Source organism: Panulirus ornatus, chromosome 43 (genome assembly GCF_036320965.1).
Source record: "Panulirus ornatus isolate Po-2019 chromosome 43, ASM3632096v1, whole genome shotgun sequence".
Taxonomy (NCBI): Eukaryota; Metazoa; Arthropoda; class Malacostraca; order Decapoda; family Palinuridae; genus Panulirus; species Panulirus ornatus.
Genome location: NC_092266.1, coordinates 21,462,349 through 21,487,712, shown reverse-complemented (window position 1 = coordinate 21,487,712; position 25,364 = coordinate 21,462,349). Strand labels below are relative to the sequence as shown.

The 25,364-nt window shown below is 38.5% G+C and overlaps 1 protein-coding gene across 3 annotated transcripts in view; it reads right to left on the bottom strand.

Moving 5' to 3' along the window:
• Nucleotides 1-25,364, bottom strand: part of LOC139762379 (diacylglycerol kinase delta) — a 163,683-nt gene that overhangs the window by 16,947 nt on the left and 121,372 nt on the right. For all 3 annotated transcript variants that reach the window (XM_071687184.1, XM_071687182.1, XM_071687183.1), the window contains exons 21-27: nt 23,791-23,987; nt 19,630-19,736; nt 14,561-14,680; nt 11,341-11,475; nt 9,746-9,835; nt 8,328-8,441; nt 3,869-4,074 (exon numbers count right to left, since the gene is read on the bottom strand). In XM_071687184.1, the coding sequence (XP_071543285.1) occupies nt 3,869-4,074; nt 8,328-8,441; nt 9,746-9,835; nt 11,341-11,475; nt 14,561-14,680; nt 19,630-19,736; nt 23,791-23,987 (969 nt within the window). The remainder of the gene's footprint in view (nt 1-3,868; nt 4,075-8,327; nt 8,442-9,745; nt 9,836-11,340; nt 11,476-14,560; nt 14,681-19,629; nt 19,737-23,790; nt 23,988-25,364) is intronic.

Sequence of the window (25,364 nt, the reverse complement as noted above, 5' to 3'; positions counted from 1 at the left end):
CTTGCTCTTATTCACATTTACTCTTAACTTTCTTCTTCCACACACTTTACCAAACTCAGTCACCAGCTTCTGCAGTTTCTCACATGAATCAGCCACCAGCGCTGTATCATCAGCGAACAACAACTGACTCACTTCCCAAGCTCTCTCATCCCCAACAGACTTCATACTTGCCCCTCTTTCCAGGACTCTTGCATTTACCTCCCTAACAACCCCATCCATAAACAAATTAAACAACCATGGAGACATCACACACCCCTGCCGCAAACCTACATTCACTGAGAACCAATCACTTTCCTCTCTTCCTACACGTACACATGCCTTACATCCTCGATAAAAACTTTTCACTGCTTCTAACAACTTGCCTCCCACACCATATATTCTTAATACCTTCCACAGAGCATCTCTATCAACTCTATCATATGCCTTCTCCAGATCCATAAATGCTACATACAAATCCATTTGCTTTTCTAAGTATTTCTCACATACATTCTTCAAAGCAAACACCTGATCCACACATCCTCTACCACTTCTGAAACCGCACTGCTCTTCCCCAATCTGATGCTCTGTACATGCCTTCACCCTCTCAATCAATACCCTCCCATATAATTTACCAGGAATACTCAACAAACGTATACCTCTGTAATTTGAGCACTCACTCTTATCCCCTTTGCCTTTGTACAATGGCACTATGCACGCATTCCGCCAATCCTCAGGCACCTCACCATGAGTCATACATACATTAAATAACCTTACCAACCAGTCAACAATACAGTCACCCCCTTTTTTAATAAATTCCACTGCAATACCATCCAAACCTGCTGCCTTGCCGGCTTTCATCTTCCGCAAAGCTTTTACTACCTCTTCTCTGTTTACCAAATCATTTTCCCTAACCCTCTCACTTTGCACACCACCTCGACCAAAACACCCTATATCTGCCACTCTGTCATCAGACACATTCAACAAACCTTCAAAATACTCATTCCATCTCCTTCTCACATCACCGCTACTTGTTATCACCTCCCCATTTACGCCCTTCACTGAAGTTCCCATTTGCTCCCTTCTCTTACGCACTTTATTTACCTCCTTCCAGAACATCTTTTTATTCTCCCTAAAATTTACTGATAGTCTCTCACCCCAACTCTCATTTGCCCTTTTTTTCACCTCTTGCACCTTTCTCTTGACCTCCTGTCTCTTTCTTTTATACTTCTCCCACTCAATTGCATTTTTTCCCTGCAAAAATCGTCCAAATGCCTCTCTCTTCTCTTTCACTAATACTCTTACTTCTTCATCCCACCACTCACTACCCTTTCTAAACAGCCCACCTCCCACTCTTCTCATGCCACAAGCATCTTTTGCGCAATCCATCACTGATTCCCTAAATACATCCCATTCCTCCCCCACTCCCCCTTACTTCCATTGTTCTCACCTTTTTCCATTCTGTACACAGTCTCTCCTGGTACTTCCCCACACAGGTCTCCTTCCCAAGCTCACTTACTCTCACCACCTTCTTCACCCCAACATTCACTCCTCTTTTCTGAAAACCCATACTAATCTTCACCTTAGCCTCCACAAGATAATGATCAGACATCCCTCCAGTTGCACCTCTCAGCACATTAACATCCAAAAGTCTCATATACATATATACATATGTATATAATTCATAGTCTGCCCTTATTCATTCCCGTCGCCACCCCACCACACATGAACTGACAATCCCCTTCCCCGCATGTGTGTGAGGTAGCGCTAAGAAAAGACAACAAAGGCCACATTTGTTCACACTCAGTCTCTAGCTGTCACGTATAATGCACCGAAACCACAGCTCCCTTTCCACATCCAGGCCACACAAAACTTTCCATAGTTTACCCCAGACACTTCACATGCCCTGGTTCAATCCACTGACAGCATGTCGACCGTGGTACACCACATTCCTCCAATTCACTCTATTACTTGCATGCCTTTCACCCTCCTGCATGTTCAGGTCCCAATCACTCAAATTCTTTTTCACTCCATCTTTCCACCTCCAATATACATTTTTTCATACATATTTGCCTTATTCCACTTTAGCGAGGTAGCATTAAGAATAGAGGACTGAGCTTTAGAGGGGAATATCCTCACTTAGCCCCCTTCTCTGTTCTTTTGGAAAATTAAAAAAACATATTTTTTTTCATATCATTTGCCATTCCCTGCGTTAGCAAGGTAGAGTTAAGAACAAAGGACTGAGCCTTTGAGGGAATATCCTCACTTAGCCCCCTTTGTTCCTTCTTTTGAAAAATTAAAAACGAGAGAGGAGGATTTCCAGCCCCCCACTCCCTCCCCTTTCAGTTGCCTTCTATGACACACAGGGAATACATGGTAAGTCTGAGTTTGGTAAAGTGTGTGAAAGAAGAAAGTTGAGAGTAAATGTGAATAAGAGCAAGGTTATTAGGTACAGCAGGGTTAAGGGTCAAGTCAATTGGGAGGTAAGTTTGAATGGAGAAAAACTGGAGGAAGTGAAGTGTTTTAGATATCTGGGAGTGGATTTGGCAGCGGATGGAACCATGGAAGCAGAAGTGTGAATCATAGGGTGGGGGAGGGGGCGAAAGTTCTGGGAGCGTTGAAGAATGTGTGGAAATCGAGAACATTATCTCGGAAAGCAAAAATGGGTATGTTTGAAGGAATAGTGGTTCCAACAATGTTGTATGGTTGCGAGGCGTGGGCTATGGATAAAGTTGTGCGCAGGAGGGTAGATGTGCTGGAAATGAGATGTTTGAGGACAATATGTGGTGTGAGGTGGTTTGATCGAGTAAGTAATAATAAGGTAAGAGAGATGTGTGGTAATAAAAAGAGTGTGGTTGAGAGAGCAGAAGAGGGTGTTTTGAAATGGTTTGGTCACATGGAGAGAATGATTGAGGAAAGACTAACAAAAAGGATATATGTGTCAGAGGTGGAGGGAACGAGGAGAAGTGGGAGACCAAATTGGAGGTGGAAAGACGGAGTGAAAAAGATTTTGAGTGATCGGGGCCTGAACATGTAGGAGGGTGAAAGGCGTGCAAGGAATAGAGTAAATTGGAACGATGTGGTATACCGGGGTCGATGTGCTGTCAATGGATTGAACCAGGGCATGTGAACCGTCTGGGGTAAACTATGGAAAGTTCTGTGGGGCCTGGATGTGGAAAGGGAGCTGTGGTTTCGGTGCATTATTACATGACAGCTAGAGATTGAGTGTGAACGAACGGGGCCTTTTGTTGTCTTTTCCCCTCGCACACATGAGGGGGGGGGTTGTTATTTCATGTGTGGCGAGGTGGCGATGGGAATGAATAAAGGCAGACAGTATGAATTATGTACATGTGTATATATGTATATGTCTGTGTGTGTATATATATGCATATGTTGAGATGTATAGGTATGTATATTTGTGTGTGTGGGCGTGTATGTATATACATGTGTATGTGGGTGGGTTGAGCCATTCTTTCGTCTGTTTCCTTGCGCTACCTCGCTAACGCGGGAGACAGCGACAAAGCAAAATAAATAAAAATAAATATAATTACTATTATCATTATTATACGTAATAGCAGTAATTAGAATAAACATTAAAAAAAGTAAGAAACATTTGATGTAAATCTAAGATAACTTCCACTCCCACACCCTACTAAACTCAAAATAAAGCAAACCCAATTTTAATATCCAGTGCGTATATGTCACTGTGGTTGTGTGAATGCATGCATATGTCCTTGTTTTCTGTATGTTATACTGGATCTTGAAAAATAAAACGGTTACTCCTATAATCTTCAAAGTATGGTTGCACCTCCCTGTATGTCAGCAAACTGCATTTTTTGTGTATGGATAAAATATGCACCTGTAAACATTTCTAAACTAAATGAAAATTTACCTTCTTTCTAGATTGAGAAGCTCTGAGCCTCTTATATCATGACGAATGAATGAGTCCTGGTATTCTATCAACTGTAAAGTTTCAAGCCAGGCAGCAACCTCCTCTGGGCCCCACTCTTTAACTTCTTTCTCAAATCCTCCTCGTCGACCTTCTCGCTTTAGCTTTATTTTAAATATTCCCTTTGAGTGGACTCTTTTACGTTCAACCTGTGGAAGATAACTTTAATGAAATGAATTATTTGGTTTAAGAAGACCTACAGTGCAGGTACAGTATTCAAAAACTTAAGTCTACATAAAACCAAAAACAAACAGTACGTACAGTATACAAGAGTTTGTAAACTGTAAGTGGAGTCAGTTCAATTAACAAGCAAATCATTCTCTTATGGGAAAAAACTGACTTGAACACTGTGACACTCTTTTCTCTATCTAATTGGAAGAGATTTTCCTAAGATCACCAATGGGCCTATACCACTTTTGCCAAATTAGTGAGAGTCCAATTAGTGATATCTTGCGATCGAGACAGTTGAGAATTAATGTACAGGCTCAAATAACATCATATGAGAACTAACACTTGTCAAAAATTTGAAAACATATTTTTTCCCTTATGGATGGGGTTGTTAGGGAGGTAAATGCAAGAGTTTTGGAAAGAGGGGCAAGTATGAAGTCTGTTGGGGATGAGAGAGCTTGGGAAGTGAGTCAGTTGTTGTTCGCTGATGATACAGCGCTGGTGGCTGATTCATGTGAGAAACTGCAGAAGCTGGTGACTGAGTTTGGTAAAGTGTGTGGAAGAAGAAAGTTAAGAGTAAATGTGAATAAGAGCAAGGTTATTAGGTACAGTAGGGTTGAGGGTCAAGTCAATTGGGAGGTGAGTTTGAATGGAGAAAAACTGGAGGAAGTGAAGTGTTTTAGATATCTGGGAGTGGATCTGGCAGCGGATGGAACCATGGAAGCGGAAGTGGATCATAGGGTGGGGGAGGGGGCGAAAATTCTGGGGGCCTTGAAGAATGTGTGGAAGTCGAGAACATTATCTCGGAAAGCAAAAATGGGTATGTTTGAAGGAATAGTGGTTCCAACAATGTTGTATGGTTGCGAGGCGTGGGCTATGGATAGAGTTGTGCACAGGAGGATGGATGTGCTGGAAATGAGATGTTTGAGGACAATGTGTGGTGTGAGGTGGTTTGATCGAGTGAGTAACGTAAGGGTAAGAGAGATGTGTGGAAATAAAAAGAGCGTGGTTGAGAGAGCAGAAGAGGGTGTTTTGAAGTGGTTTGGGCACATGGAGAGAATGAGTGAGGAAAGATTGACCAAGAGGATATATGTGTCGGAGGTGGAGGGAACGAGGAGAAGAGGGAGACCAAATTGGAGGTGGAAAGATGGAGTGAAAAAGATTTTGTGTGATCGGGGCCTGAACATGCAGGAGGGTGAAAGGAGGGCAAGGAATAGAGTGAATTGGATCGATGTGGTATACCGGGGTTGACGTGCTGTCAGTGGATTGAATCAAGGCATGTGAAGCGTCTGAGGTAAACCATGGAAAGCTGTGTAGGTATGTATATTTGCGTGTGTGGACGTATGTATATACATGTGTATGGGGGGGGGGTTGGGCCATTTCTTTCGTCTGTTTCCTTGCGCTACCTCGCAAACGCGGGAGACAGCGACAAAGTATAATAATAATAAAAAAAAAAATTTTTCCCTTTAATAATAAAATGTTGGGACATTTTAGGTACTTTTGTGCTCATCATGCATTTCATACTGATGATACAATAAATTTCTATTAATCTCATATTCCACCAACTAGCAAAATACTTTTCAGTTCACATCACACATACCAACAGTCATCTTGTAAACACAAATGATTGTGATCAAATACTCATACTTGCTACCTTTATCTGCTTTTACCTGATATTTTCTGCATATTTCAAGAAGACTGTTATGGACAGAAGTTGAACACCTAAATAAGTATTCAGCATTGATGAGAATCTTCTTCTGGAAAAGAATGGCAAAAAAGAAAAGACTATATCAAGATCTGAGGCAGCCAAAGCATGCTTTGATGCTTCATAATGAGAGGGAATGCCCTTCTCATGTTTCCTTTAGAAAACTCAGGGCTATGAAGGGGTAGGTAAAGTCTGCATTTCCATGATTTGGTGACAAGTACCGAATTAGATAATTACAGGGGTGACACAGACAAGCCTCGTACCTTCCCACACTAGCACTTTTTGTGTCACTTTTCTGACCTGTCGTCATTCCTTTTTATATAAATTTGCTTCAATTTTGTAACCAATCTAGCAATACAAAATGGTTCATTTTGGTCCCAAAAGTTTTCAACAATTGCAAGTTTTTGCTTAAAATATAAAGTGAGATATTAGTGAGATAGCGTTAAGAACAGAGGGCTGAGCCTTTGAGAGGAAACCTCACTTGGCCTATTTTCTCTGTTCCTTCTTCTGGAAAATTAAAAATGAGAAGGGATGATTTCCAGCCCCCTGCTTCCTCCCCTTTTAGTCGCCTTCTACGACACACAGGGAATACGTGGGAAGTATTCTTTCTCCCCTATCCTCAGGGATAACAAATACCAAGTAAGTACTAAAAAAACACTTCTGATATTACAAATGTAAATATATGTGTACAATACACATGAGTAAGATTAACAAACACAAATCAGATTATAATTTTCTCAGTGGTTGATGCAGCAGTGGGCGACAGATGAGGTGGCAGTGGTAGTTGGTAGGAAGACAGGGAGGATTCTAGGACCCCACCTCTCCCTCATTATCCCTGATAGGTGGAGGAGAATCTGAATCTTTCTTATGATCACTGAAGGGTAGCAAAGAATCTTTGCCTTCTTTATCTTAGGAGGTAAGGCTGGGAATGGGTTTTGAGAAATTCACCATACATAACATATACACTACACCTATAGTGAATCACAAAAGGATACTTATCCTTGATAATGTGAAAGAACCTGGAGAAAAAAAAAAGTTATATGTTTGTGTCATCCAAAGATCCAGAGAATTATGTGGCAGTCATTGCAACTAGCGAGACAGCCAGTTGGACAATGGTGTCATCACCAAGAGGAAGTTCTGATTGTCAGCAAGGCACACCTGGACAGAGATATTGGCTGCAACTATTGAAGAGGTAGTAAGCAATGGGTGAGAGGCTCACCAAAAAGTAGGATATAAGAGATTTCTAACCCCCATGGATCTTAAGATATTCTCAAAGTTTTTGGGACAAACCAGCCCCAGAGAGAAATACAAGTTAAATCTTAGTTGCTAGCTGTAACAGAAAGTACTGCATTTGTAGCCAATACTGATCTATGTGACAGTTCCACTAGGATATGATTACTTTGGTCTGATTTTGATCTAAGAGAGAGAAAAAAATCTGTTACATTCAAGCATCATGGTGGCACTTGCCTTAAAAGACACCTAAGGTAATACATATAATGAAAATGAAACAAAATCAATAAACATTCCAGAATGCTGTCTGCTACCTCCACCTAATGTGTGTACATGTAAAATGAAGAAATATACAGAAACAATCAAATAAAGTGTGGCTTTCTCTGTCATGCAAACTATGTGCTAAGAATATGACCAAAAGAAGACACCCTTTGATTTGAGAAGTGAAAAAATGTTGGAAAATTAGAAACATGCCTTTAAGTTTAAATGTGATCTCTTTATAGCTGTCATAAGTACAAAACTTAATAAGACATTTTTTCCTTTTCCAAGACAGATGTGAAAAAATGCAACATTTGTGAGATTTTAGGAACACATTCCCATTTTTCCCACATAATAATTAGTCTGTTTTGTGGGTAGTCACAGTAAATACACTTTTCTAAGAATGCACCCCCATGCATAGTTGGGGAAAAGTGTACTTTGCAACATCACAGAACATGAATTCATTCAAAATGCTAAGACTAAATTTGAAAATATAAATGAAAACATGAAAATGTCAAAATTCTTAACAATCAAAATATTTTCGATATAAAACAGATGATTGGTTGGTCAAGAAGATATATAAAAGCAGAAATGAAGGGGCAAAAAGGAGAGATAAACCATGGAAACGATGGAGAGATGAAGTGAGAGAAATGATCAAAGCTCAGGATATTTCAGATGCTGCAGGAGTTATTAGAGATCTGATGCAATTGAGGCATTTTACAAAAAAGTATGGGTTGAATGGAGGCACTAGTCTCACTTGATGAGTCAACTCAGTCCAAAGTGAAAAAGTATGAAAATTATGAAATTCTTTTATAGGTGTGGAAGTTCATTTTTCACTCTACAATACTCAACACAGACTGAAGATGAGTATAAGTGATCTAAGATGCTTTATGTAAGTGACCTACTCCATAATTTTAGGAAAAGAGTTAATAATGACAGACAGAAAGATGAAAGTACAAATTTCCCAAGAAGAATAATCTACTCAAATATGAATATTATGATACAATGGCTTAAAATACTTCAAAACATGGAAAAACTTACTTCCTCTTCAGACACAAAGTGCATTAAACTGTCCTTTTCATGAGCACATTTCAGTACATTATCAAGATGTGTTAGTGCTCCTTGAAGACCTTCTTCTGCTGCTTGGTTTATTACCTGTAATAAATGAAAATCATATATCAAAACTTATGTGGATGGGGAATACACTGGAAAATGGTGTATACAGAAAGCTTAGCAGATTAGTGTGAAGAATGCATTCTTTAATCAGGAAGACTTCTCATAACACAAGTACTTTCAATTGTTAAGAAAGTGAGAGGCTAACATGAGGGAAGTGAACCAATTAAACTTATGTTTTATTGCATAAAGGTGCAGCTATGACCAAAGAAAAGGGGGAAATCTTCCATATCAGCAAAAGGCAACACTGCCCAGTTAATGATATAACGAGGATATTTTGTGCTAGTAAGCTTCATTAGTTACCAGTATTGCTTTAGTTGGTTATTTAAGACCTTTAATACTCCCTGAGTCCAGAAAAAGAAATGAAGGTCTTAAAAAGAGACTAAAAGCAAGACCAGAAGTTAACACAATTAGAGGAGGAGTTAAGATATTGGGAATTAATGCAGGGTTCATGAACAGTGGCATGAGAGAGTGAAAGAAAATTTTCAAAAATTTGCATCAGTTAATGGAGATTACAGGGTACATAACCAAAGGAAAGAAGGTTGAATGATGTAAGAGCAGAAGTCAAAAGGGGCTATTCTGAACATTCTAAAGAATGATGAGCAGGAGGAATTGCCCAAAACACAGGCTATTGAAAACACTGGGATGGGAAGGGGAGAAGGAGCAATTTCTGGGGCTACTCAAAGTACTTTAAACATAATGCCTGATGCAGGGGAACTGGAATCTTCAGCAAATGTAAAAGAGGAGCTAATGGGATTGAACGAAATTCAGAAAGGTGCATAGCATACAAGATACGTGCTTACTGATAAAAAAAAATTATCACAAAGCCAAAAACACACATTTGGATGAAACAAGACCAAGGGACTTAGCTATAAAGTGGGTGGCACCACATTTTGAGAGATGAATAAACCAGGAGGCTGACAGACAAAAATCTTGAAATAATGTTTCGACTGGATGAAGAATATATACAAGTCAGATGGAAAAGAGGAAAGAAAGAAGAAATGTTCATTGAAAGATTACTTGGAACTGTGGAACTGTCAAACTGTTCTTTCAGTGATAAAGCTAAAAAGGAATTGGGAGTTATAATCAAGGCATCTAGCTCATAAGTACTTACGCAAGCAAAGAAATCTAAAACTAGGTAGAATTTAGTGGGGTATTCATCAAACATGACAGACCAAAGGAGGAAATCATGAGGGCAAAGAAAATAGTCAGACAGCGCAAGAGGGAGAAGCCAAATAATCAAGTGCTTGTCATGACCATGCCAAAAATTGGAGAGATCAACTCACTGGGGGTTCTTCCTTCAAAAGGCTCCAAACTTCCACATGTAGATTGCGAATATTGTACACTAGCTCCGTAGCTAACATTCTTAAGTTTGGCTGTATAGGAAGAAAAATGGTAAAAAAAAATGTATACTAATTTCATCATTAAAGATACTATTTCAATCATTCATAATATCAATGAAACAAAATGTATTAAGTAAAATATATGTCTTGCCGAAGATGAGGTGCTGGAGGACTGGTAAAATGCCTGTATTATAATATAACAGAAAGGCAGGGGAACAAGAGTGAATGTTCTAAGTCTGTTTGGTATAATGGTATGGTATATGGGAAAGTGACTAAGAGGATGCAGCATAAAGAGAGCACCACATTAGGGAGAAGCAATGTGGCTTCAGGTGTGTGAGAGGACGTGTGGAACAGGTTATTGCTTTGACGAATATGTGCGTAAAATACTTGGAAAATGAAAATCATTCTTATGCATTCTTTTAAATCCATAAGTGGAAACCTATGGCTTTTCTTATGATGAAAAACTATGAAATCTTTTTAGATTAGTATTTTCATCTATAGTTGAGGAAATGGCACCCTTAGAGAGTGCTTGAAATTCTATGATGCACTCAAAGGCTTAAACAACTTGAAAATCATGAATTTTGAGGGTTGGAAAGAAAATCTTAGTGAGATGTGTGGGGGGTTAAGGTCTTCACTATGTTTTGAAGATCAGTGGGTGTGAAGGGCAGGTGAACAGCTGTTTCACGATGGACTTTGTATATTTTTTTCATGACTTCTGTTTAGGGGTATGGTTGGTTTGAGGCTAAGTTTGAGTAATGTACCATGAGTATGAATATGTGTCATTTGGGAAGGATACTGTTGCTTTTGGTCAGCAGTGCTTCCTCTGTAACGGCTGGAGTGGTTTGTGTTATGTGGATTTTTTCATCACACTCCAGATTTGGTTGCTACTGGTTTTGTGGTTCAAAGCAACAAGGAAAACAAACCAGTTTGCAATTTGTTTTTCTGTGATTATGGTATTGTTTAGTCTTAATCTTCTCTATGGTCTCTGCTGATGGTGACTGGCTTTGTCTATGCACTTTCTTTACTTTATACATGAAATGGCATTGCTATGATCACTGATTAGAGTGTAGCCTTGAAGCTGCAAGAAGAACTCCACTAAATGGGTCCTGGCACTGTATAACCAAGTTATGTAATGGACACAATCAAAGCATACCTTGGAAAGGATGCTGAATTTAAATAGGCATAAGATGAATGGATAATTGATATTCACAAGTATGAAATTATGACTAAAGCAGCAGCTAAAACAAATAATGCTGAGATGCTTTAGAAATCTGGCAAAAATGGATTTTGTTAGATTTTCTGATATCTTTGAATGGTTAATGGGTTATGTTACTGAAGATGAAGGGTGTGAGGGCAAAGTAGCAAAAGGATATATGTGAGATCTTAATACATGTTAACACACAAGTGTACTTGGAAATGTACAAAAGCCACACTGACGGACACTTCACTGACTATCCAAAAGACCAATATGAAATAACATGCAGTACTGAATATGGATTTTTTGACTGTCCATCAAAAGTTAATCTTATGAAACTTACACTCTCAATAACTCTTCCATCACACCACATTTTCTCAAGACAAGTGGTGGCTGATGATGCCAAGTCCCCCAGGTGATTCTCCAAGGCAGGTGTATTAACTGCTGCTATTCGAACACAGCTAATAACATCTGCAACCTGTCATAATGGAAATTAAAACAAATCAAAGCTGGTGGTAAACCTTTTTAAGTGTTGACTGTAATCCTGTTAACATCTAAGTGCCAGTAAGCAGTTATTATGGGATCTATAAAGACACCTTACAACATTTCATTCATTGGGAGCATCTAAGCAAAGGAAAATTACAGCTTTTAGAAGCACTGATAACTTCCAAAGGAAAAAAAGAACGTGAATGAAAGAATGTGTATAGTAAATCAACTAAAAGAATGATGAGATCAGACCTTAACAGTTGTGTTACATCCATATGAGTGCCATGACAGGTCTGAAATTAAAAGTTCGTCAGAAAGAGATGTTCTAGTTATATTTCTAAATGACAGTGCAATGAGAAGTCAAGAAAGGAAGCATAAACAGAGTTTCATTGAAAATTGGTGAAAAATATTACTTTGAGAGGACCGATCTTGGTAAAAATGATGCAAGACCTCTGGCACGTCATAAAAGATGTGCACAAAAGATAAAGTGAATCTCCAAGAAATGCATGTAATTAAGGAGAGCATTCTGTAAATTTAAGTGAATGACCTGATGACAGAGAGGATCAACATTTTGTAATCCTATGCCACTTATAATAAAAAAAATTAAGGAAATACAATTTCTTTTTCAACACTTGATTGCCGTTTCCCACGTTAGTAGGGTAGCACCAGGAACCGACAAAAGGCCACATCCACTCACATCCATTCTTTAGCTTTCATATGTAATGCATCAAAACTACAGCTCCCTATTCACAACCAAGCCCCAAGAAACTTTCCATGGTTTACCCCAGAGGCTTTACATGCCCTGGCTCAGTCCACTGACAGGCAAAATATAAAATGAAAACGAAGTCACCTCCGTTGATGAAAGCCATTTTGCCTTAATATTTCACCCATTATCTTTTTAATCAAATCACCTTTATCTGTTTACTTTCAAGCCACCCATCAAGCTCATTTCTACATGTAATTCTCTTTTCTAGAGGCACCTTTAAACAAGAAAAAATTTGTTGGTTCTTTGTTTTAATAATATATAACAACAAATAATAGACATCAACAGTACATAACAAAAAATAACAGACATTAACAATGAATATCAAACTGCTGAAGAAGGCAGTATTTCCTTATCAACCATACTTGGGATTGGAAGGCCCTTACCATGATTATCCTCAAGATATCCAATAAAATATCTCTATGCTCATGGGACAGACCATAAAGAAAAAAAAAATAATAATCATATAGTAAAACATGACCATTTACTGTACTTTTCAAATACCTTATGGAAGTTAGTAATACCGTATGGTTGTCTGACTCATAAAATTTACTTTATCAACATTATACATAATGGTAGTAGGCAGTGGAATGCAAGGCAGCCACCAACCTAAGAGAAAAATTACCTGTACTACCCATTTGGGTATTGGGAAGGTCAGTGAAGCCTGCAGAGTGAGCCAGCATTTCAGTGGTTATTAAGCTGCACTCCTTTGACCCAGGGAGCTGTCTTTTCTTTCTGCCTCATCCACACATGAACTGCTGGCATGCTGTCCACAAACATACAGCCTCTCCTTATCGCACATAACAACTGACAACACTTAATTCACACAAATCATTCTTCCTAACTCATAGATTTTTCTTCGGTGAGTGCTAAGCACTAGCCCTGCATTTCGGCAAAATAATAGGAGCAACATATAGAGACAGCAGGTAGGAACATTAGACATGTAGAAACATTAAAAAGAAATAGTATGTAAGAGAATAAGCTGGGAGTATTATGTAGTAGTAGTAAGTAGGAATATTAGGTAGACACATTGGGTAATAGTTGCTGGTGGAAATATTTGGTAGGAGCCTCTGAAAACACTGCATATGAGTTGCCCTCTGCCAGTGGCCTGTTAAGGATGAAGCACACAAAGCTAAGTAGCAGCACTGGAATTCATCAGTTATGGAGACTATTCCTGTGGCCACCCTTTAGAAGGAGTTCCCAAAAGAAATGGGTGCCAAAGATATAGACAGATATATGGACAGATAATGATAAAAGGACTATATCTAAGCCAAAAAACATGAGATCTCTACTGGCTAGGTGACAGGAAGAAAGGATCAGGCTAATTATTTCACAGCAGCTTACCCATCAACTTCTATGCCTTTGCACATACTACTATATAAAGATTCCACAAGGAGGATAGAGTATGGTATAATAAATAATTTGTCAGCCATGAGAAATGACAATGATATGAATATGTGGACATAGTGTTTAATAAAGAAAAATCAGAATGATATGATGGGTATCTGATTCATGGAAATACCAAAAGGTATAATGGATGAAAATAATACTAGATCAAGTATTAAAAAAATGTGAAAACATATGCATGCATAAGTCTCTCAAGGAAGATCTACCCAAGCCACATTTGTTGAAATGAATATGATTTACAATAAACAACCAAGTAAATGATGTGGAAATCATCCTTGCAATGAACAACTGGAATACTGCTCCAGAAAGATATAGGAGAAACACTTCAAATTTTATTCCCAGCTTACTGCTAGTATCAGTCTATCACAACCCTTCAAAATATTTACAATACTAGGACCAATAGGTTACCATGCAGCAGTTCAAGTTCAACTCTGGTGAAGATAACTGATGAGATTCAATAACATGTGCATTAATACTGTACATATACTGTGTTTGGAATGGAGGTTGAGAGATTATAAACTGAATTATTGTATGAAGTGTGAGAAACTCCAATTCAAAGAGTCTAGAATGAGTGCAATAAATCAATACAAATGTACATCTTATGGTTAATTGGCAAAACATGATTTCTGGGAAACCCGAACTTAAATTTCTTTTTCATTGGCTCACCATTCATATCTGGAACAGAAAACCCAAGCACTCAAGGAAATATCCTGGCTTAGTTCCTTCCTCTCTTCACATTTTAAGAAAGTGATAATAAAGGAAGGGAGGATTTCCAAACCCATCTTATTCAACTTCCACAATATGCAAGAGATGATACATGGATAGCAGTCATTCTCTCCTATCCCTCTAGGATGTATAAACAAAATACTAATGCAACTATATAAACAGGCCACCAAAGCATCCTTACTGAGGAAGCCAGCATTGTAAGAAGAGGTAATTCTTCATCAGCAAGAAGTGTCAACTGTTTGGTCTGACTGCCTATGCTGCGCTGCTTTTCTTCCCAAGCCTTAAGTGAAACCTCCAAGTCCTGAGAAACAAGAAAATAAATTACCAAATAAAATTACTCTTGTTTTTAGGTTAATAGAGAAACATTCAATATTTATTATATGAATGTGGGCATCATTTCAGGAATCAAGACTATTTTCATGGGAATTAAACAATGAATGAAGAAAGTGAATTCCAACTTAGATGGCTAAACTCCCAAGGGTTTCCTAAAAATATACAGACAGATTTCAGCCCTAAGTGCCTGAAGCACGTCACCTTGGGGTCTATGGTTGGGGACCAGAGTATGAATAAGGGTAGCACCTAGTTATACATTCAGGGACATTATAATACTTAAACTGTCAGTGAACAGATCTTACTCTCTGGTAAAATACTGCTAAAGTATGCCCACTTCCATGTAAAACAAAAACACAAGTCTTAATTTATCATTGTCTGCAGATGCAATATCAATTCATACATATCTATCTGTCTACCCATCTACATATATCCTATATGCAACATTGTCTGACTCCACCTACATATGATTATACCACAAGTGAAAAGACAGCTTTGGCAAAATTACATCATTATCATGGCCAAAAAGGATTGCAATCTGTTATAAGAGAAGTTCATCATTTCCTAATACTGGATGTAGTGAACCCTTGAAACAAAACAAAACAAAACAAATTGTATAAGGGGTCCTGGGGTTGTTTAATTCAGATTATCCTAAAAAACATTTCTTGATATGTAACAGGCTAGCTATGCTAAAACTCCTACGAGTGTATCCCATGAAAGTATACCCTCCCAAAGCCAAAACTTTGCTTATGAACAAAATTCTGCTGCAAATACCATTGAGATAAAAGGAAGCTGTATCACAGAAGTCTCATACGTAATTACTTATATGTACTGTACAGGGATTGAGTTTTACACTCGTGAGACCCTATCACTTAAACCTTTTCTACTGTTACACATTGTTTTAAACTTTTGTATGGTGTCTGCATTTACTATTTCCTTAGTTAATTTCTTTCACCCACCACTCTAATAGTGTAAAATAGTGTAAAAGTACTTCTTTACATGTCTTGACCAAATTTCTTGCACAATTTCCTGTGAAGTCCACCCACAGCTCTTTCCCTTCTCTTTCAAAAGACTATTCACTGTCCTTGTTATCAATTTCACTAAAAAATCTAAAGGTTGTGATCATATCACACCCTCAAACTGACTTGGAAAACATATACAAGTGGGTGGAACAGAATATGATGGAGTTAGACGAAGAAAAATTTGAACAATACATCTTGGAAAAAATAACATTTCAGCACCTGCATGAAAAGGCCCTACAGGAAAAGAAATAGAAAGTGAAGATAATGTCAAACATTTGAGAGTAATTATAAAATCTTGAATTTAAGGAGCTCAGGATAAAATAATGCTCTCTAAGAGGATGAGTCAATGTGGTGACTGACTGAGTTTGGCCATATTATCACAGTCCCGTTGTGACTGGCATTTTAACGGCTCACAAAAAAATACCAAGTTCTACGATGAAGTATTTCACATGAATTATTTTCATTAAAGATTTTCCAAAACCTTGACAGTCATATGCAATACTACATCAACTTCAGAACACTTTTGGTTATATTTCTCAATCATAAACCACATATCAATTTTTGTGGCAAAAGGATGCCTCTAGAGGGAAAGCTGTCAACTGCAATGCACATATTGTACCTACTGATTTATTTTCATACTTATCTTGAACATTTAGCACGTGATGATATATATATTTTTTTTTTTATTATACTTTGTCGCTGTCTCCCGCGTTTGCGAGGTAGCGCAAGGAAACAGACGAAAGAAATGGCCCAACCCCCTCCCCATACACATGTATATACATACGTCCACACACACAAATATACATACCTACACAGCTTTCCATGGTTTACCCCAGACGCTTCACATGCCTTGATTCAATCCACTGACAGCACGTCAACCCCGGTATACCACATCGCTCCAATTCAATCTATTTCTTGCCCTCCTTTCACCCTCCTGCATGTTCAGGCCCCGATCACACAAAATCTTTTTCACTCCATCTTTCCACCTCCAATTTGGTCTCCCTCTTCTCCTCGTTCCTTCCACCTCCGACACATGTATCCTCTTGGTCAATCTTTCCTCACTCATTCTCTCCATGTGCCCAAACCACTTCAAAACACCCTCTTCTGCTCTCTCAACCACGCTCTTTTTATTTCCACACATCTCTCTTACCCTTACGTTACTCACTCGATCAAACCACTTCACACCACACATTGTCCTCAAACATCTCATTTCCAGCACATCCATCCTCCTGCGCACAACTCTATCCATAGCCCACACCTCGCAACCATACAACATTGTTGGAACCACTATTCCTTCAAACATACCCATTTTTGCTTTCCGAGATAATGTTCTCGACTTCCACACATTCTTCAAGGCCCCCAGAATTTTCGCCCCCTCCCCCACCCTATGATCCACTTCCGCTTCCATGGTTCCATCCGCTGCCAGATCCACTCCCACATATCTAAAACACTTCACTTCCTCCAGTTTTTCTCCATTCAAACTCACCTCCCAATTGACTTGACCCTCAACCCTACTGTACCTAATGACCTTGCTCTTATTCACATTTACTCTTAACTTTCTTCTTCCACACACTTTACCAAACTCAGTCACCAGCTTCTGCAGTTTCTCACATGAATCAGCCACCAGCGCTGTATCATCAGCGAACAACAACTGACTCACTTCCCAAGCTCTCTCATCCCCAACAGACTTCATACTTGCCCCTCTTTCCAAAACTCTTGCATTTACCTCCCTAACAACCCCATCCATAAACAAATTAAACAACCATGGAGACATCACACACCCCTGCCGCAAACCTACATTCACTGAGAACCAATCACTTTCCTCTCTTCCTACACGTACACATGCCTTACATCCTCTATAAAAACTTTTCACTGCTTCTAACAACTTGCCTCCCACACCATATATTCTTAATACCTTCCACAGAGCATCTCTATCAACTCTATCATATGCCTTCTCCAGATCCATAAATGCTACATACAAATCCATTTGCTTTTCTAAGTATTTCTCACATACATTCTTCAAAGCAAACACCTGATCCACACATCCTCTACCACTTCTGAAACCACACTGCTCTTCCCCAATCTGATGCTCTGTACATGCCTTCACCCTCTCAATCAATACCCTCCCATTTAATTTACCAGGAATACTCAACAAACTTATACCTCTGTAATTTGAGCACTCACTCTTATCCCCTTTGCCTTTGTACAATGGCACTATGCACACATTCCGCCAATCCTCAGGCACCTCACCATGAGTCATACATACATTAAATAACCTTACCAACCAGTCAACAATACAGTCACCCCCTTTTTTAATAAATTCCACTGCAATACCATCCAAACCTGCTGCCTTGCCAGCTTTCATCTTCCGCAAAGCTTTCACTACCTCTTCTCTGTTTACCAAATCATTTTCCCTAATCCTCTCACTTTGCACACCACCTCGACCAAAACACCCTATATCTGCCACTCTATCATCAAACACATTCAACAAACCTTCAAAATACTCACTCCATCTCCTTCTCACATCACCACTACTTGTTATCACCTCCCCATTTGCGCCCTTCACTGAAGTTCCCATTTGCTCCCTTGTCTTATGCACTTTATTTACCTCCTTCCAGAACATCTTTTTATTCTCCCTAAAATTTAATGATACTCTCTCACCCCAACTCTCATTTGCCCTTTTTTTCACCTCTTGCACCTTTCTCTTGACCTCCTGTCTCTTTCTTTTATATATGATATATGGCAACATATAAAACAAGTCAAGGTAAATAACTTGCTCTGGTATGTGTCTCTTCACTTGAGTGGTGTAGATACACAACTTATCATCTTGTAGGTCATTTGACTTGTAGAGCACTAAAGAAACAGTCACTGCTACTGTTTCTTAACAATCATTTCTTTCACATTCATTAAACATCATCATGACTTCATTATAATACACTATCATCAAGGCACTAGCTAAAGAGGAAACAGAAAATAAATAACATTGTTGAAATATTGTCATGAATCAAATCATGAACAAGTTATAATTCATTTCAAAATGTATTATATTGTATTATTGGAAAAGTCCTCAACTGGATGCACCTAAGATAATCATCTTATATGCCAACTGGATAAGATATACCTGGACCTTTTTTCTGTTCATTCCAAGTAGGGATTAAGGTAAGTTGGGTCCAAATAACTGGATGTCAGTGTATGTATATATAATTACATTTATGTATATATTTCTCCAAAGCTGTCTTGGGAAAGTTAACAATGACGAGTATAATAATATGGTATAAAAAAGGTTTTGGAACTTCAAAAAAGGAGAGGCATGAATGACCTGCTGGGTAACAGAATGAACTTAAAAGTGCATAGGATCAAGAGTGAAAAGAAGAAAGCAACTGAGCTAGGGTCTAAGGAGTAAAGAAAAATTTTTCTTTTGTATTAGAAACTGGCTGCTCTTTCCTTAAGGATAATTTTAATCATCATTGCTGAAACAGCATTGGGCAACTGAATTCCCTAATGACAGTCACGTAATACATGCTACATTCTATACTAGCTAGAAACCAGGTTACCAACAAGCCCCAAGGGAAGGATGAACAACCATGTTAGCTGTTGGCCAAACTATCCTGCTCAGGATTTGAACCTGGCTGGTCCTGTGCATGAATCACAGTCAATAACACTAACCACTACACCCCCACGACAGGTCTCTCTCTCTCTCTCTTTCTCTTTATGCACATTACATCAGGTCTTCTACTCTGTGATCTTGCTGTTCTAAAAGGATATACTTGTAGAGTTACTCCATGCATAGTGAACATGAACATATAATACAACTAGGTAAGAGCATAATATGACTAGAATAAAATCATGGTAGGCTGCTCATTAAATCAAAATGTATGCTTTAAAGTGAATGACTTACCCGATTTCTGCACAGCATCTGAACCCTGTTTTTATGTACTATTCGAACAATTCCAGGAGGCTGTGTCCATGCTTCACCATCGACCTGAATTGGTACACCTTCTTCACCTACATAAGCAAAAAAGAGGTTAAACATTACAACAGAGCATTATCATGTCAGTTTTTGGTAAAATTGGCAACAGATACAAATAAATTCTTCAGTGTTGTTTAAGATATGGTGAACAACATTTATAGAGATAAGAAGAAGTAATGAAAATGTGACAAATGAACAAGATACATGACAAAGTATCATGTACGACACAGTGAGCAAGTAAAACTCCATGGATTACAGAGGTTGTTGTATCTAAAATAAGACTGCACTAAGGAATGTGTAGAAAGAGTCATACCCATAAATCTCCTTGTGTCATATTGGGCTAGACACATTCCTCCTTTTATCATCACTTTTCAGAGACAAGAACAGAAGAAACCAAAAGAAAATTCTATTTCAAAAGTTTAGGCGAGATTGTTTGAATGTGCATGATTGTAATCAGGATCATAGAGATGGCAGAGTTGCTATGCATTATGAGAGAAACCTGGATATACTGGCTATGAGCAAAACAAAGCTGAAGGACAAGGGGCGAAGTAGTTCAGAAAGGCAGACAAAAACAAAAGATAGAGCAGCTCTTTTGATGAGACAAGCTGTGAGATTGTGAGAGCAATGTGGTTTAGAATGAAAGCAAACTATGAAAAGTGAGCATTTGTTGGCAAGGCAAAAGAAGAAGAAAGGAATGTATTCCTTTGGTGGTTCTGATGTAACAGATCAAATCTTTTCGTTAAAGTATGTGGATGCTAGGTTGGGGCATGTGGCAAGTGAGGGCAAAGTTAGGGGGAATGGCATCCTTGGTTTAAACAGTTTATTGCACAATTCTTACTATTTTAGCCTCCTAGAGTACACAAATATATCTATTTTCAGTTACACTCTTAACTCCTTACTTAAGTTTCCTATTTATCTATCTACCTATCTATATTTCTGACACCTGTTCTCACAAGAACTCCCTCAAAGGGGTGGCCAAGGCAACAGAGTCTCCATAACTAAAGAATGGAGTACTTAGGTTTCCTTTCCACATAAATAATTCTGAGTTTTCAGATTGTTAAAAAAGTACATTTAACCTTACAATATCAAAGATATTCAAATAAAAGAAAAAACTTCAAAAGTATATTTCATCTACTTCTTTCACTCTGTTAATCTGTAGAAGTTTCACTGATGTTTCAGCACAATATCCTGATAGTTGAGCTGCCAATGCCTAAGCTTTATTGTTTCTTTTACTCACACCAAAAAACTGATAAATGATTACTGTTATGTTTCATATCATATAACAAATCTTTTCTCATCTTAATTCAAGTGATTCACGGATAATCTTTTCATAACATAAATATCATAAGAAGTTTCTTAAATCACAAGCTACAATCATCAGGTACAGCACAGTCAAGGACAGGCAGGCAGTGGTAACAATACTCCAAATTTTGCAAACACCTTCTCTTGGTCAACCTCTGTGATGTTGTGGTTAGCATTCCTCACCGTGAAACATTCATGGTCCACCCATAGGCTTGCACAGTGCCATTGTACAAAGCAAAGGGAATAAGAGTGAATGCTCAAATTACAGAGGTATAAGTTTGTTGAGTCTTCCTAGGAAATTATATGGGAGGGTATTCACTGAGAGGGTGAAGGCATGTACAGAGCATCAGATTGGGGAAGAGCAGTGTGGTTTCAGAAGTGGTAAAGGATGTGTGGATCAGGTGTTTGCTTTGAAAATGTATGTGAGAAATACTTAGAAAAGCAAATGGATTTGTATGTAGCATTTATGGATCTGGAGAAGGCATTTGATAGAGTTGATAGACATGCTCTGTGGAAGGTATTAAGAATATATGGTGTGGGAGGTAAGTTGTTAGAAGCAGTGAAAAGTTTTTATCAAGGATGTAAGGCATGTGCAAATGTAGGAAGAGAGGAAAGTGATTGGTTCTCAGTGAATGTTGGTTTGCGGCAGGGGTATGTGATGTCTCCATGGCTGTTTAATTTGTTTATGGATGGGGTTGTTAGGAAGGTGAATGAAAGAGTTTTGGAGAGAGGGGCAAGTATGCAGTCTCTTGTGGATGAGAAGGCATGGGAAAAAAGTCAGTTATTGTTTGCAGATGACAGAGCGCTGGTGGCTGATTTGGGTGAGAAACTGCATTTGTTGATGACTGAGTTTGGTAAAGTGTGTGAAAGAAGGAAGCTAAGAGTAAATGTGAATAAGAGCAAGGTTATATAAGCTTCAGTAGGGTTGAGGTACAAGTCAACTGGGAGATAAGTTTGAATGGAGGAAAACTGGAGGAAGTGAAATGTTTTAGATATCTGGGAGTGGATTTGGCAGTGGATGGAACCATGGAAGTGGAAGTGAGTCATGGGGTGGGAAGGGGGCGAAGGTTCTGGGAGCATTGAAGAATGTGTGGAACGTTACCTCAGAAAGCAAAAATGGGTATGTTTGAAGGAACAGTGGTTCCATCAATGTTATATGGTTGTGAGGCATGGGCAATAGACAGGGTTGCGCGGAGGAGGGTGGATGTGTTGGAAATGAGATGTTTGAGGTCAATATGTTGCATGAGGTGGTTTGATCAAGTAAGCAATAAGAGGGTAAGAGAGATGTGTGGTAATAAAAAGAGTGTGGTTGGGAGAGCAGAAGAGGGTTCATTGAAATGGTTTGGTCACATGGAGAGAATGAGTGAGGAAAGACTGACAAAGATGAGGGTGAAAGGCATGCAAGGAATAGAGTGAGTTGGAATGATGTGGTATACAGGGGTCGACGTGCTGTCAATGGATTGAACCAGGGCATGTGAAGCATCTGGGGTAAACCATGGAAGGTTTTGTGAGGCCTGGATGTGGAAAGGGAGCTGTGGTTTCGGTGCATTATACATGACAGCTAGAGACTGAGTGTGAACGAATGTGGCCCTTTGTTGTCTTTTCCTAGCGCTACCTCGTGCGCGTGTGGGGGGAGGGGGTTGTCATTTCATGTGTGGTGTGGTGGCGACGGTTATGAATAAAGGCAGCAAGTATGAATTATGTACATGTGTATATATGTATATGGCTGTGTATGTATATACATGCATACGTTGAAATGTATAGGTATGTATAAGTGCATGTGTGGACGTGTATGCATATGCTTGTGTATGTGGGTGGGTTGGGCCGTTCTTTCGTCTGTTTCCTTACGCTACCTCGCTAACACGGGAGACAGCAACAAAGTATAATAAATAAATATTTATACATACACAGACATATACATATATACATATTCATTCTTGCTGCTTTTCTCCATTCCTGTTGTCACCCCGCCACACATGAAGAGATGTGTGGAAATAAAAAGTGTGGTTGAGAGAGCAGAAGAGGGTGTGTTGAAATGGTTTGGATATATGGAGAGAATGAGTGAGGAAAGATTGACAAAGAGGATACATGTGTCAGAGGCGAAGGGAACAAGGAGAAGTGGAAGACCAAATTGGAGGTGGAAGGATGAAGTGAAAAAGATTATGAGCGATTGGGGCCTGAACATACAGGAGGGTGAGAGGTGTGCAAGGAATTGAGTGAACTGGAACAATGCAGTATACTGGGGTCAATGTGCTGTCAATGGACTGAGCCAAAGCATGTGAAATGTCTGGGGTAAACCATGGGGCCTGGATGTGGATATGGAGCTGTGGTTCTGGCACATTACATATGACAGCTACAGATTGAGTGTGAATGAATGTGGCCTTTTTTTGCCTGTTTTCCTGGCACTACCTTGCTAAATCAGGGGGTAATGGCAGAATAAATGCAGTAAGCATTGGGCAGGGGCATCATCTACAAATTTTTACATCTACAAATTTTTACATTGTCCTTACAACTTTAATTAAAAAGAAAAAATATAAAACAACAATACTGTAATAATGATAACCTACTGAAAATTCAACATCACTTTAAATTATGAATAATCTACAAACAATCAACATTACGTTTGATATTGGACCATAAAAAGCATTCGAAGTCCATCACAAAACAATCAATAGTTTCTTCTTTTTTTACATTCATACATCTGAAACAAAAAATAAATTTCATGTAAATTTTATACTCTTAGATAAATCCCATATTCATTAAACCTCTCTCTTTATATCATATTACCTGCTTCCCCAAGGATTGTGATTTTAATGCTAGAGCACTGAGCTATTCGGTGATGTTGCAAATTTATTATACGTGATGCAGCCATTTGTGCTGAACCAAACACAGCTACAACTTCTAGGATACGATCATCAAAACTTGGTGCTAAGAAACAGTCATCTTCTTTTGTTCCTCCCCAGAAGTTGGTACCTCCCATGAAACTGAAAATATAGTTTCATATAAATCTACACAAAAAATGAGATAATAATATGATTTAGTACATAGGATACCCTCGAAATTCAATGAAGGTATATTCACACATCAAATACAGATACATTCATGATCATGGTGATCTGAAAACAGAGAGAAGGGAAAAAGTGATAACTGAAAGTACTCTTTAATTCAGATGACTCAATTCAAAAAAGAAAAATCAGCTTGGTCTACAAAAGACTGAAAGTATGAAAAAAACTGAATAGATATGCAGACACAGCACATCGGCTGTTCTGGAATGTGAATTCAGACGAACATATCTGATTTAAAGAGCAGATTGTGGTGTATGCCTGAAATCTAAATATTTTGGACGAACAATTATGAATCAAGCAAGATCATATGACATATATGAGAATGTACTAACAAGAGGGCAAATGAAGTGACACAATACAAGAAATAAAACTGATGGTCTTTTGCTGTGAAGGAAACTGCTGAAAAGAGAGGTATAAGTTCAAGCAACTGTAGTGTGAGTGTAACACACACAGTTAATGAAGTAGGTATCTATTTTTTTAATAGACGGTTAAATTAAAAAAAAAGCTCCAGGTCCACCAGGAAGCAGTGTCTTGACAGTTTCCCTTGCAAGATTATCAGAAAATATGGCAAGCCAACCAAACCAATCTTTCAGTTTACACACTAATCTGATTCATCAGCTGAGACTAATGTTTCTGCTCACATTACCTCCATACACAGAATGCTTCAAATGCATCAGATCACCAGCTATTTCTATAACATCTCTATAAAACATTCCCAGCCCTAATCAGGTTTTGCATTAATTCTCCATCTTCCATGGTTTACCTTTCCTTCTTGAACCTTATATTGTACTGCTATATATCACCCTGATCACCTCTTCATATGTCATACATTCTACTTATACTTACCATCCTAAAAGACTTTCATTCAAATACCTTTCTAACGACTTCTTTACATCACATCACCTTCTTAAACTTCATTCTAACTAGCCTACTATTTCTAACTATAATATATAAAATATAATCCATGTTTACTGCTCTTATCTGTTAACTATCCAAACATATATACATATGGATTTCAAAGCCATATACACCAGCACAAGGACAAATACACTTTCATGCACACTCTACATTTAACTTTTTTCCATTCACCAAAGCTTTAAGTGCAACCTCAAACTTTTTCCCTCACATTGAGTACTTTCAACTTAGCTCTCCCACTACCATCCTTACTACACTTTACTTCCAAACACCTAAGCTTATCCACAACTTCTGATTCTGTACCATGTAAAATGATGTTATACAATGATCTTTTCCATTCAAAGATTAGTGTTTTACTTTGACTTGCATTCACTTTCAGTA